Here is a 12,569-nt window from a genome sequence, read left to right as displayed (position 1 = left end):
GCAACAGGTTTATATAGTACATGAAAAAAGAAAGGTTCATAAACAGATATAAAGGCTTTGTAGAAAACAGCCCCGTAGCCTCCGGGTTTCGTCTGATGGGGTGTTTTTGCCCCACAGATACGTGGGAGGTCCCTTTCGAGGAGATCTCGGAGCTGCAGTGGCTGGGGAGCGGCGCCCAGGGGGCAGTCTTCCTGGGCAAGCTCCACATGGAGGAGGTGGCCATCAAGAAGGTGCGGGAGCAGAAGGAGACGGACATCAAGCACCTCAGGAAGCTCAAGCACCCCAACGTCATCGCCTTCAAGTACGTAGCACCTCACCTTCCTCTGCACCCACCTGCAGTAATATTTACTAATATTAAACTGTCAATCCAATATTATTATTATTATTATTAGCATCATCATCATAGTCATCATCATTATTAATAACTATTGGGGTGTGCAGCCCCAGAGATACCCTTCTCAGCACAAGGAGGTGTGAAAGTTTACTTCTCCTGCACTTCCTTTCTTGTTGAGACCCTGTAAAAATCAGCTCGTTGCTGTTCAGACTTCTCCAACCAGTAATAAGCCTCACCTCAGAGCTGATTCTGTTTTGTCTTTTTATGGGTCATCATGTTCAGTCATGCATGTGATGGCCGCAGTATTCTTCTCCAGGCTTTCTTTTGTAAGACCTTCGGTTTGTTTTGGCTGCTGTTAACCAGTGCGTTCCCTTTTGCAGGGGTGTCTGCACGCAGGCTCCGTGCTACTGCATCATCATGGAGTACTGTGCCCACGGGCAGCTATATGAGGTGCTGCGGTCAGGGAGAAAGATTGCCCCCCGGCTACTGGTCGACTGGTCTACAGGAATAGCCAGCGGTATGAACTACCTGCACCTCCACAAGATCATACACAGGGACCTCAAATCACCAAAGTAAGTCCTGACAAACCCTTGAAAACCTGCACACACATTGCCTTGCAGCATGGTGCCCTCTTTTGAAACTTTTGAGCACCCCCTCTGTGCAGGGCCAGGACAATGGAGTAATCTTCCTCCTCTTATTAGTGTGACTGAACTAAAGGGGGTGGGAATGTGTTCTTGCTACTGTTCTTTTGAGAAGGTATACCCAAATATCAAAAGGGTACAGCCTTAGGATAAACACCGTAGCCCACAAAAAGCTTTACTCCTGTGTCTAAAGCTGTCTATTGGCCCTTCAAACACTGAAGTCTACCTATGTTGTAACATTACTGGAGTGTTTTTTCCCTTTCATAGCAAATGGAAGAAAAACATTTGCCATGGAGTAAAAAATAAATAAATAAATAAAAACATGCTTTTAAGGGAAATCCACTTTCCAATGCTTACTTGTAGCATGTCCATACATCTCAATAGTTCCCGTTTTTTCTCATGGAATCAGACCTACCAGTGTTTCCAGCGAGTGCCCTAAACCGCTTGACTGTCTGTTGTTACACTAGAGCCAGGTTCATTATTCATAAATTCCACAATGGTTGCAAAGGGCAGAGAGATTTACAATTTTCTTGTACTCTGCCTCTCCCCCATTCTTTACTGCAGTCACCTGTTGATGTCGAATGTGTGCTTCGTCAGTAGAAAGGATCACCGTTGTCAGTAGAATTACGAATCTGACTGATTTTAGGAAGAAAAGAAGAATGCATAGTCTTGTACAGTCAGCATTCTGTTATCAATTTGGCTTTTTACTTTGTTTGTTTTTAACCCCAGACACTTGTTTCTTCAGTTCTTTTTTTTCTTTTATTATTATTATTATTATTTATTTCTTAGCAGACGCCCTTATCCAGGGCGACTTACAATTGTTACAACATATCACATTATACATTATTTCACATTATACAGATATCACATTATTTTTACATACAATTACCCATTTATACAGTTGGGTTTTTACTGGAGCAATCTAGGTAAAGTACCTTGCTCAAGGGTACAACAGCAGTGTCCCCCACTGGGGATTGAACCCACAACCCTCCGGTCAAGAGTCCAGGGCCCTAACCACTACTCCACACTGCTTTTCTAAACAAAACCTATTTGGATTGACCAGAGTTGAAATCAGAGCAGCTTGCATGTAGTCTGTAGGCAGGAGCAGATGTCCAGCAGTCTGCCAAGGAAGCATTGCATGGGTTTGGTTCATCAGGGCAACTGTCTGTCTGTAGCCAGCTTTGTGCAGCTTTACACAAGGGGATGGGTGTGAGTTTATTTTTGAAAACGGAGGGGCTTGTGGACAGAAACTGGAGCTGGTTCATGGGGTGGAGCTGGCTTTCATGCAGCAGACTAGAATAAAGTGAAAGCTACCACTTTTTCTATGAATATCACTATGGCATGGGAATCTGTAAACATTGGATTTACATATTTAATTTTGTGACTTTGAAAAGAAAGACAGGAGCATTTATCCTACCCATCATAGCGACAACATCTGATGTACAGTAAAAGGGTTAATCCTGGTGCATGCTGCTATCCCAGTGGCTACACTGGCAGGCATGAGTAGGGTGTGTGGGAGTCAGCAGCTGCTCCGCTGTGAGCTAGCACTTCAGCTAATGCTGAGTTGGGACATTCAGTGCCTAAGCCCAGTAGAAACAAAGGTCTTAGTCTTGTAGAAAATTGTTTAAAGCTTTTTTTTCAGTTTTACTCAGATTATATGATTGAAATTATGGCTGGATTATGTGTATATTTTAAATACACTTTAAATTTTATAAATAACAATAATCTCCCAAGCTCAGGCACTGTTGCTACAGGACTTGACAGGCCCTGTGATGATCAAGGAGTATATTTTAAAGTAAATACATCAATATGCTGGATATAAAATGCAGTTTATGTAAATATACATTTGAGGTCAATCGAATGCCGCCTTCAGTTAAAAACATACACTTGATTTGGTTTCTCATGTTTTTAACCTAATCTTGGATTTTCTTACCTCTGGTAACATTAGGTAATATAAATAGTAATTCTAAAAAGAGAAGTATTTTTCAAAGTCTGCATAAGAATGTGTAAATTTCCTAGAAAACGTGTGTAAATTGCTAATAAGTTTTATTTTGGTTTTACATCAGATTGTTTGGATGTAAATATGCACCAAGACAAAGAGATTTGTAATTATTGCATCATTTTAATTATTTTCTTGATTTCAGTGTATTGGTCACACATTACGACGGTGTTAAAATATCAGATTTCGGTACGTCTAAGGAGCTGAGTGACAAGAGCACAAAGATGTCCTTTGCAGGGACTGTGGCGTGGATGGCACCAGAGGTGATCCGCAACGAGCCAGTGTCTGAGAAGGTGGACATTTGGTAAGTCAGATTACAGTATGTGAGGACCGGCACACATTCCCCCAGCCTCTAACAACAATCAATGTAATTAGGTCTCTATGATGTATATTTACGGCGAAGGGCAGAAGTCTGTGGCCAGTAGAGTAATTACTTTTGAGACCATTACTGAAACATAAGCAATTGGTGCAGTCTTGGTTACAAAAGCAGCTGCCAACCTATCAGCCATCTATTGCTATCAGATTTGCTGTCTTGCGCATCATAACTGAAACAGACTGACATGGGGAAAAGCAACTCTTATATATGACTGAATAAACATCAGGGATTTATTTTGCATAAGAAATTAATGTCACAGCCCATTTATACAAATTACCACTATCCCCTAATAAATACAAAAAATTACAATATAGTTTTACGTCGATTTACAAACAAATGTGTATTTGAACCCGTACAACTGTGCTTTGTACATTTCTCGGCAGTTACAGCTTTCCCCACCAGAACCCAAATTCTCTTTATTCTCCATGTTGATAGGATTAGACATTCTAATTCCTTCTGCTTTCATTACAGCGCACTGTAGCATACTTATATAACCAGCCTTTTATTTGACCCAGGATAAGAAGTGGAAATTCTTAATTGCTCTCCAAGCAAACTGCAGCTATTAAAAATGTCACCTCTGATTCCCCTGTGTGCATGCACAGGTTACAGAACCTAGTCAATGAAAACTTATTCAGATTCTTATAATGATTGCTGATCATTTCTCCATTCGCTCCCCCCATGTCTGTGTCCAGGTCATTTGGAGTTGTGCTCTGGGAGTTACTAACTGGTGAGATCCCCTATAAAGATGTGGATTCCTCTGCTATCATCTGGGGAGTTGGCAGTAACAGCTTGCATCTCCCAGTACCTTCCACCTGTCCCGACGGCTTTAAAATTTTAATGAAGCAAACCTGGTGAGAAGCGATGTTTATTAGTCTGATACCTTGTATTACTCTGTAATCCTTTTTTGTTGAGGTCATGAATGCAATTCAAACAGTCTCCCGTAATGGGGATGTACTGGAGGCTGCCACTCATCTGTGTGTTTATCCAGTTGAGGTCAAACTTGTTTGAGACATTTCTAAGCAATCTAGAGGTTCTTGTTTGCTGTTTCTGTAGATAATCTACCAGGAAATAAACCACATGCTCCTGCTTATTCTAGTGGATATAGTGATACTGTGCTTCCTAAGAGTCTGTGCCTGTGTTTTGCAGGCAGGGTAAGCCTCGGAACCGGCCCTCCTTCAGGCAGATCCTCCTCTACCTGGAAATTGCCTCTGCTGATGTTCTCGGCACCCCTCAGGAGACCTACTTCAAATCCCAGGTGAGTCCCGACCTGGTAAAACTGAGCAAAGGCAGTGTGTAGTGCTGTGTGTTTTTTTACCTGCATCTTCTATTGTTTGTATTGTTTGAGATTAGTATCACCTATCATTAGAAAAAAACATGGAAAGTCACAGATAATAATTTGGGCTTTTATTAATTGCCAGTGATGGAAGCTCCTAATCTGTAGCAATGTGTATCACAATAAGCCTGGTTTGCACTGCAGTTCCATCAGTGGCCTTACTGAGTATTGTTTGATCTTGCAGTCAGAATGGAGAGGAGAAGTAAAGAAACACTTTGAAAAGATCAAAAGCGAAGGCACCTGTATCCACCGGTTAGATGAAGAGCTGATTCGTCGCAGGCGAGATGAACTCAGGTGTGTAACTGATTTGTTCTAAAGGGCCTGGTAAAGTATGTGGGGACCCCTAGTGCCTGTGTTATGCTAGGTGATTATTTAGCTCGCCTGTTTTTTAAACCAGTTGGTCCCAAATGTTAAATACCTGGATCATAAAGAAAACAGGCTTTAAAAAATTAATAAGGAGGTGCAATTTGTAAGTAACTTTAAAATGTTGAAATCAAGCCATAAAACAGGTTATGAAGAAATTATTGTATGTCGATGGTAAATGGTGTATTTGAAAATATGTAATTGTGTATATTCTAATCGATAGATTTGACCTTTTACTTCTTATAGTTTTCCTTCAGAATAATATGTGGATAGTTTCAATTTAGGTAGTGCTAATCATAGTCAGTGAAACCAGCTGTTTAAATTGTGGATTAAATCATACATAATGGCAATTCTACCCTGTAAGGACCAGATTATAGTAGTCAAATTAGAACTTTAATCCCAAGTCTTATTGTTTAGTATTGTTGTAACATCTGTGTGTGGTGAGTAGTAAGGTCTAGTCCACTGTGCTCATTCAGAAATGTTGTTCTTGGTCCCAATGTGTTGAATTTCTGCCGGCTCCCTGACAGGCACGCTCTGGATATCCGCGAGCACTATGAGAAGAAACTGGAGAGGGCCAACAACCTCTACATGGAGCTGAGCGCCATCATGCTGCAGCTGGAGGTCCGGGAGAAGGAGCTCATGAAGTAAATCCTTTAGGAAAAGATCACCAGGGATTAGTCCATTTGGGCCTGCAACCTGATTATTTTGGGGGTTATATTTGGAAGTATGGCAGAAACAGTGCAAATGTGAGCCACACTGGTCATGAACATCCCTCAAGCCTGGCCAGCAAGGGCTACCCACTTAGAGAGTAAGGGAGTAGTCCAGTTTTCATACTCATTCAATCCACTCCAATCTTGTATTTAGGTCTCCAGTTCCAATTGTGTTTTTAGACACCTGTGTACAATATATTTGTACTACTGTATTTGTACAGAAATTAATTGTTCAGGTCTTGTTTGGATAATAATCAACTACCAAAGACTTCTGCTTCACTGTGTCTTTTCCCCGATAGGAGGGAGCAGACTGTGGAGAAGAAGTACCCCGGTACATACAAGCGACACCTGGTGAGACCCATTGTGAGGCCCAACGCCATGGAGAAACTCATCAGGAAGAAAGGCAGCATATCACACAAAGTGGGAATGCAGGCCAAGAGGTGAGCAGCCATGCTCATGCCAGCACTATTATTCAGTTCATTGTTAGCCAATAATGCAATGGTGGCCATTGTACCCTCTTCTCCTTCCAGGCCAGACCTGCTGCGGTCGGATGGGATCCCCAGCGTGGAGATGTTGCCTTCCAACTCGCCACTCTCAGGGAGCCCCAAAGTATCCACCCCACCGGGCAAAGCGAGGTACCGCAGCAAACCGCGCCACCGCCGGGGCAACAGCAAGGGCAGCCACAGCGAGTTCACCGGCATCCTGATGAGTGTGCCGGCCGCTCCAGAGGAGCAGCAGCACCTTGCCCACAACCACCACTTCCACCACCCCCAACCCCCTGACAGCCACCTCCGCAGAGAGGACGCCGTGGCCAACTGCGCCAACAACCTGCGCTACTTCGGCCCAGCTGTCGCCCTGCGGAGCCCCCACACAGACCACCTCCAGCGGAGGGTGTCCGGCTCCAGCCCCGATCTCATCTCCACCACCATGGAGGCCGACTCCCGCCAGAGAGCAGCTTCTGAGAGCGCCAGCCAGAGCCCCTTGTGTCCCTGCTGCCAGACTCACCCCTACCCCGGCTGTCTGCACTGCCAGGAGATGGCTGTGACTGCCACAATGCCAGCTGACAGACTGGCAGACGCCAACGGCCCTGCTCACAGCCAGCCTGAGCGCCCTGCCTGCTGCCTCCTCAATTCCTACGAGATTCCCAAGCAGTCAGAGCGCTCCGCAGCAGCTTCCGAGGACAGAGAGCTGACCGGCAGTTTCCAGCAGGGAGCCGCTCCCGGCGCCACCCCCCAGCACCTCACCCCGCAGGGCCTCCCTCGAAAGCTGCGACCCCTTCGAAAGGTAAAGCAACAGCAAAGCAAAACAAAACAGTACAGAACACACTGTACTGAAAACAGGCAAGCCAATGCCTTTTTTTGTAAGGAATAAAACATTTTGTAAATGTAGCATGAAGCATCCCAGCCCAGTACAAACATGTAACTGCTCTAACCTGGAAAAATGACTTGTTTATTGTAAGCTTTATAATATTTTGTTTTCCCTTTTTAGTGGCTTCTAAATTGGGTCCAAAATGTGCATGATGTCCCATTTTATGTTTTTTTATATAATTAATTTGTGTAGCTGGATGCTATTTTCCAACAGGATGTTGTTGTGAATGAGCTGTTGCATCTCAATATGAGCCCTTCTTGTGTTTAGAATGGAGACTACTCGTCCGAAGAGGAGGAAGGAGAAGTGGACAGCGAAGTGGAGTTTCCACGTAGACAGAGGTGAGAGTCGGACCTTGTTACCATCACACATGCATAAGTGGCACCAGACAGCCTCACTTGATAAGTCCCAATCAGTTTCATGCCGAGTAAAAAGGATTTTCAGTTTCTGAGGAGTCGTTGTTCTTTGTTACCATACATCAGGGTAAGAAACCAACACTAGTCCTTCATCCAGACCTATGTTTCAGAGCTACTATGCTTAGGTATATTTGAGCAATCCAATCTTATCGCACTTATCACAGCATAAATAAGTCTCATGTAGTCTGTAGGTTTGTGTAACAGTTGTTCGTGCAGCTGTAGGGGAGGTACTGTTTGTTTACCAGGGTACTTAATTGAGATTAGTTCTGAACCCAAGGACTGGGTGCAGGGCTAGTGAGTTTTTGAAACCTGCATAAATATTTTCAACATTTTCAGCTGAAAAGATGGTGCTTAAGGAAAAGGAACAGTAGTTGTGTGCAAACCTAGTGCCCACCTATGCTGTTTCAGTACTTCATGCATTACATTTTTCAATTAAAGGTGACCTGAATGCAAGCTGTGTGCCTTGTTCAAAAGTAAGCGCCTCTGTTTCCTTGCAGGCCTCACCGCTGCATGAGCAGCTTCCAGTCCTGTTCCACCTTCAGTTCTGAGAACCTGTCGGTGTCGGACGGGGAGGAGGGCAACACCAGCGATCACTCACACAGCGGGCCCCTGGACGGGTTCGGGAACAGCCAGGAGGAACAGCTGGATGAGCGGCTGGACGAGCTGCTCTCACAGACCCCCGAGATCCCCATTGACATCTCTACACAGTCTGACGGGCTGTCTGACAAGGAGTGCGCCGTGCGCAGGGTTAAGACTCAGATCTCCTTGGGCAAGCTCTGTGCCGATGAACACAGCTACGAGGTCAGTGCGTTGCTTCATTCGCTTTACCTCCTCCACAGTGTTGCGGGCAGCAGATGACTAATTGATTTGATTGATTGATTGATTGATTCCCATTAAAGGAGTGCTAACCAAGGTTTCCTCTTACTGTTTATTGGCTTTATTAATATTACTAGTGTGCCTTTTATTGTGCAAGATCTTTTTGGTTCTTCACGTGTTTTAAGGCTAATTCGGAATATGCAAATATGTCAGATATAGCGCTAAAGATGAACTGCTGCATCCTGGTAGCTGTGCTGTAAGTTGTGTGGTCTGATTACAGCTAGACCATTGGAGTAGATATGAAACACAAATGTATTTAAGAGCTTGTTTAGCACATCTTTCAATTTTATTGTTGCATGAAGTTTTTATTATCACCCATTGTGACAAGACATACAAAGTAAATGCATACAATAACTGCAATAAACTAGACTAATCGGATTTACTTTACTGTAGGAAACGCTGGTGGTTAATAAAGCCCATTCTTTCTCTGTTCCAGAACCCACTGCACTTCGCAGAGTCTGACTGTGACACCTCGGAAGCAGAGTGCTCCGACGCCACCATTCGCAATAACAAGCCCTGCAGCACCTCCACCTGGTGAGCAGGGGAGTCCGGCTGACTGAGGCTTCAGCTGAACAGAGACTGCTCAGCGTCAAGGAACAAGGAAACAGGACTTTTGTAACAAAACTGCAATAACAGAAGAAAAAACAAAACTGATCCAACCTTCCTCCCCTTACCAAAACCGGTTCCAAACCTAAACATCGCTATCATTTCAATTACATATGGCAGGGATTACATAATTGTTGAATAATGTAGCTAGTGTAACGTTGATAATTTATTTTTATTTGACATTTAAAAAGTACAAAAAATCAACAACAACAAAAAAATTGCACTGTATAGCGTGGAATATTTTGAGGCAATTTATTGAGAAAAACAGAAAGAAAAGCTGAATGTGAGTCTCATAGGTTATTATGCGAGGACCAGTCTGTGCTCATGACGGGGACCAGGTGAATAATTGATAGGTTTAATTTAGGGAACTGGATTTTAACAGTGGAATACAGAACTGTTATTACTGCTGCTGCTTCATTTTCTCTACAGAATATTTAAAAAAAACACCTCAACTTAACTACAAAATTATTTATGGTGCAGACCTCTCCAATATCATATGTGTGCAAATGCATTTTGTGTAATGCATAATCCTCAAGTATTCCTTTGGGATGGATCAAACTAAACCACCTGGAGATTTGCCTTTTTTATTTCTTTTTTTCTTTTTACTTTCTTTACTTTTATAGAAACAACTTGTCCCTTCCAAGTGCATAAGATAAGAAAAGCAAAGCTTGAACACCAGCATGGAAAAAGCAGTTTTTTCACCAAGCATGTCCGCCCAGCTTGTGTTGCGAGACCCCAGAGATTAGCATGAACTGTATCTCGATAGGATGTTGCAAACAAGCTGACACACAAGCAGCGAAAACCAGCAAAACAAATCCACCCCAAAGCAGCTGCTTAGACTTGGAATGCAGTTTGCCCTTTTCATTCTAACTGCTCTGTGGTTTTTACAAATTTATTATTTACGTTCATGAACAGGAACCAAACCAGTGTTGAATTATTTTACCGAAGGAAATTCCAGTATCTTCAGAGCAGCTTTTTAAAGACCGGACCATCATAGTCTCTGGGTTAATCAACGTGGAGACTGTTTTTTTTGTTTTGTTTTGTTTTGTTTTATAAAGTGAGTTCAATACAAGTCCTGGATAGTTGGTTACAAGATGCAGCATCCCTTTGTATGTACTCCTCAGCCAAAATGCCTCTCTTCTTCCACTTCCCTTGATAGTGTAATTTTGTTGTTGTTGTTATTATTATTATTATTATTATTATTATTATTATTATTATTATTATTATATCCCATGTCATAATTTATACACACACAGGCTCCCCATAAAATATGTGTCTTGCTTGATGGACAAAAAAAAGTATTTCAAGCAAGCATAGCAATTTATTAAGTCAAGTTATAAGCGTTTAATCATTTACAAATGTATATTGTAAGGGGAACAATATCACATAATAGCAGCAGTGTAGACATCTAGTAAACCTGGAAAATACTAACTGGACAATCCTAGTACCGTAGCCTTTTAATCACACTAACTATTATTGTTGATGCATATTTTAGGCAGCAGTGACAATATTTATCTACTAGACAGATGTATTGTTTTTAACACACGCTATTGAGCACTCTTACTTAGTTGTTTTTTTAAACAAGTGTGTTTTCAATGCACAGCATTTTTCCCATACCAGAAAAGGGATACTGCATCTTTTTCATCTGTATGATTGGCAGCAATTCATCTCAGGTCTTTAAAATAGTGAGAGAAGCTCTCCTACTCCCCTGTTCATTACGGAATGAAATCAGATCACAAACCTTCCACTCTGCACAACAGTTGGAATTCTGACCAGCTGTTCTGGACTGAATAGGGCTGTCAACAACATGACCTTCACTAACCAGTCATTACTGTTTGAGATGAAACCTTCTTCTAGAAATACAAAATAGAAAACGGTTCTTGCATGCGGCTGTGCCAACAGTCTAATTGCAGGTTTGATTGCTAAACCTCTGCTAAACTTTGCTAAACATTTTGCAAAGTGGTCCAGATACAGGAACATGACAGTGGAGTACCACTGTTGGTTCATACCATTGGCATGACCAAAATGCGCAACTGTTTACTGCTGTGGTACTATTGGCTTATAGTAGAATATAGCTGCCCTTGCACTTATTTATTATTTTTGGTGGTGCTAGTCCCTTTTAAAATACATACAGGGTTACAGTCTGATTAATCTGTTTATAACAGGACCTGGACCTTGTAGCCAACACTAAAAAGTGTCGACAAACAAATGCAGCTCTTATTGTCTGATATGTGTAGTTAAGTTCATGGTAATGATGATGAGGATGATATGCTCCAAGTGAACAGCAGGGGGTGCTATAACACCAGTAACACATGTATCAGCACACTACAAATCGCCCTTCAGAAAAATGTGGTTAGCGAAAATCAGTTACTGTGGAGTGTGCATACTGTTCAGCACTTCAGAGTACAGTACTGTGCAGATGACATTTATATGATACATGTTTAAGGAGATGCAGTGGAACATGTATTCATACCAACAATAAATTAGATGTATTCATTTATCAAGAGGCGGGGTCCTAGTAATCCTCCACTTGCAAGCTTGTGCTAGCTTCTCAGTGATGTTTTAGTGCAGCACAGTTGTCTCCACCAAAACTGTTTTAAAGCCTAAAGTGAATTGCAACCTTTCTTCTTTTGTTTACAATGTCTTAGAGGTATGTAGATTTTAAATCATAGACACTGTAAATTAGCACAATGTCTTAGAGTGAAGGAAGATGTCTTACTGACACAAAAGTCATGTCGGTCCATGTAAATTATTCAATTTTAATGTTTTAAATGAATTTAATTCAATTTTAATTTAATTGTTTGTGTTTTGTAGCTGGCCTACATCAAGATCATTTAAGTTATGGTGCAAATCTCAGTTGTATCTGTAGATCAGAAGTTCTGTTAATTTGTGGCCGTTGTTTTTTAAACTGAATTGCTTTCGTTGCATCCTGATGACATTTCCTAATAAGTATTATCATAGCGCTGTATCAGTGAATGATGGAAGCTGTCTTGAGTGGGTATGGAAAGGGCTGTCGGCATTGGTTTTCATCAGGGACTCTGGGAATGTCTCAATCTCAAGATGTTCCTGAGAGCGGTGTTTGAAACCCATGTCTTTCTCATCTGGAAGCCGGAGGTGCAGTCTTGAGTTAGCCACCAGTTAAGTGGATTTGGCAGGCAGATCTGTAATCATTATCATTTGCAGAATTTGCAATGACTGAAGGTTGAACCTATCCAGTTCATCTTCCAAACAGGCTGCGAATATCTCGCTCTTCTTTTTAGGCTTCATTAGAAATGCCGACAGGCTCTTTTCCGATGTGTTCCTGGTATGAAGATTGTCTTTTACAGGATCAATCTGATCAACCCTTTTCCTCTGTGATCTCTTGAGCTTTCCCTTCTCTCCCACTTTCTCTAACCCTTTGTTTGAATGGCTTCCTGATCAGACAAACTGGACCATGTCATGTATTAACCAGTGTGCAGTGATGGAAATAAGAAGGGAAATCAAAGCAAAAACAACTGCATGGAATAAAAGCCAGTGTACTGTACCAGAATCATGTGTGTCTCTTATCTTT

The 12,569-nt window shown here is 42.1% G+C and overlaps 1 protein-coding gene across 3 annotated transcripts in view; it reads left to right on the top strand.

Annotated features, from left to right (window-relative positions):
- Positions 1-12,548, top strand: part of LOC117426139 (mitogen-activated protein kinase kinase kinase 13-like) — a 43,972-nt gene extending 31,424 nt beyond the window's left edge. For all 3 annotated transcript variants that reach the window (XM_034043470.3, XM_059033512.1, XM_034043469.3), the window contains 12 exons: positions 118-301; positions 715-906; positions 3,120-3,278; positions 4,043-4,201; positions 4,497-4,605; positions 4,868-4,977; positions 5,574-5,690; positions 6,056-6,196; positions 6,287-7,040; positions 7,392-7,462; positions 8,035-8,338; positions 8,850-12,548. In XM_034043470.3, coding sequence (XP_033899361.3) covers positions 118-301; positions 715-906; positions 3,120-3,278; positions 4,043-4,201; positions 4,497-4,605; positions 4,868-4,977; positions 5,574-5,690; positions 6,056-6,196; positions 6,287-7,040; positions 7,392-7,462; positions 8,035-8,338; positions 8,850-8,951 — 2,402 coding nt within the window. In that variant the 3' untranslated portion in view covers positions 8,952-12,548. The remainder of the gene's footprint in view (positions 1-117; positions 302-714; positions 907-3,119; positions 3,279-4,042; positions 4,202-4,496; positions 4,606-4,867; positions 4,978-5,573; positions 5,691-6,055; positions 6,197-6,286; positions 7,041-7,391; positions 7,463-8,034; positions 8,339-8,849) is intronic.
- Positions 12,549-12,569: the final 21 nt, after the last annotated feature.

Source organism: Acipenser ruthenus, chromosome 11 (assembly GCF_902713425.1).
Source record: "Acipenser ruthenus chromosome 11, fAciRut3.2 maternal haplotype, whole genome shotgun sequence".
NCBI lineage: Eukaryota > Metazoa > Chordata > Actinopteri > Acipenseriformes > Acipenseridae > Acipenser > Acipenser ruthenus.
The sequence above is the reverse complement of the archived record's forward strand: the minus strand, read 5'-3'. Positions and strand labels throughout refer to the sequence as shown.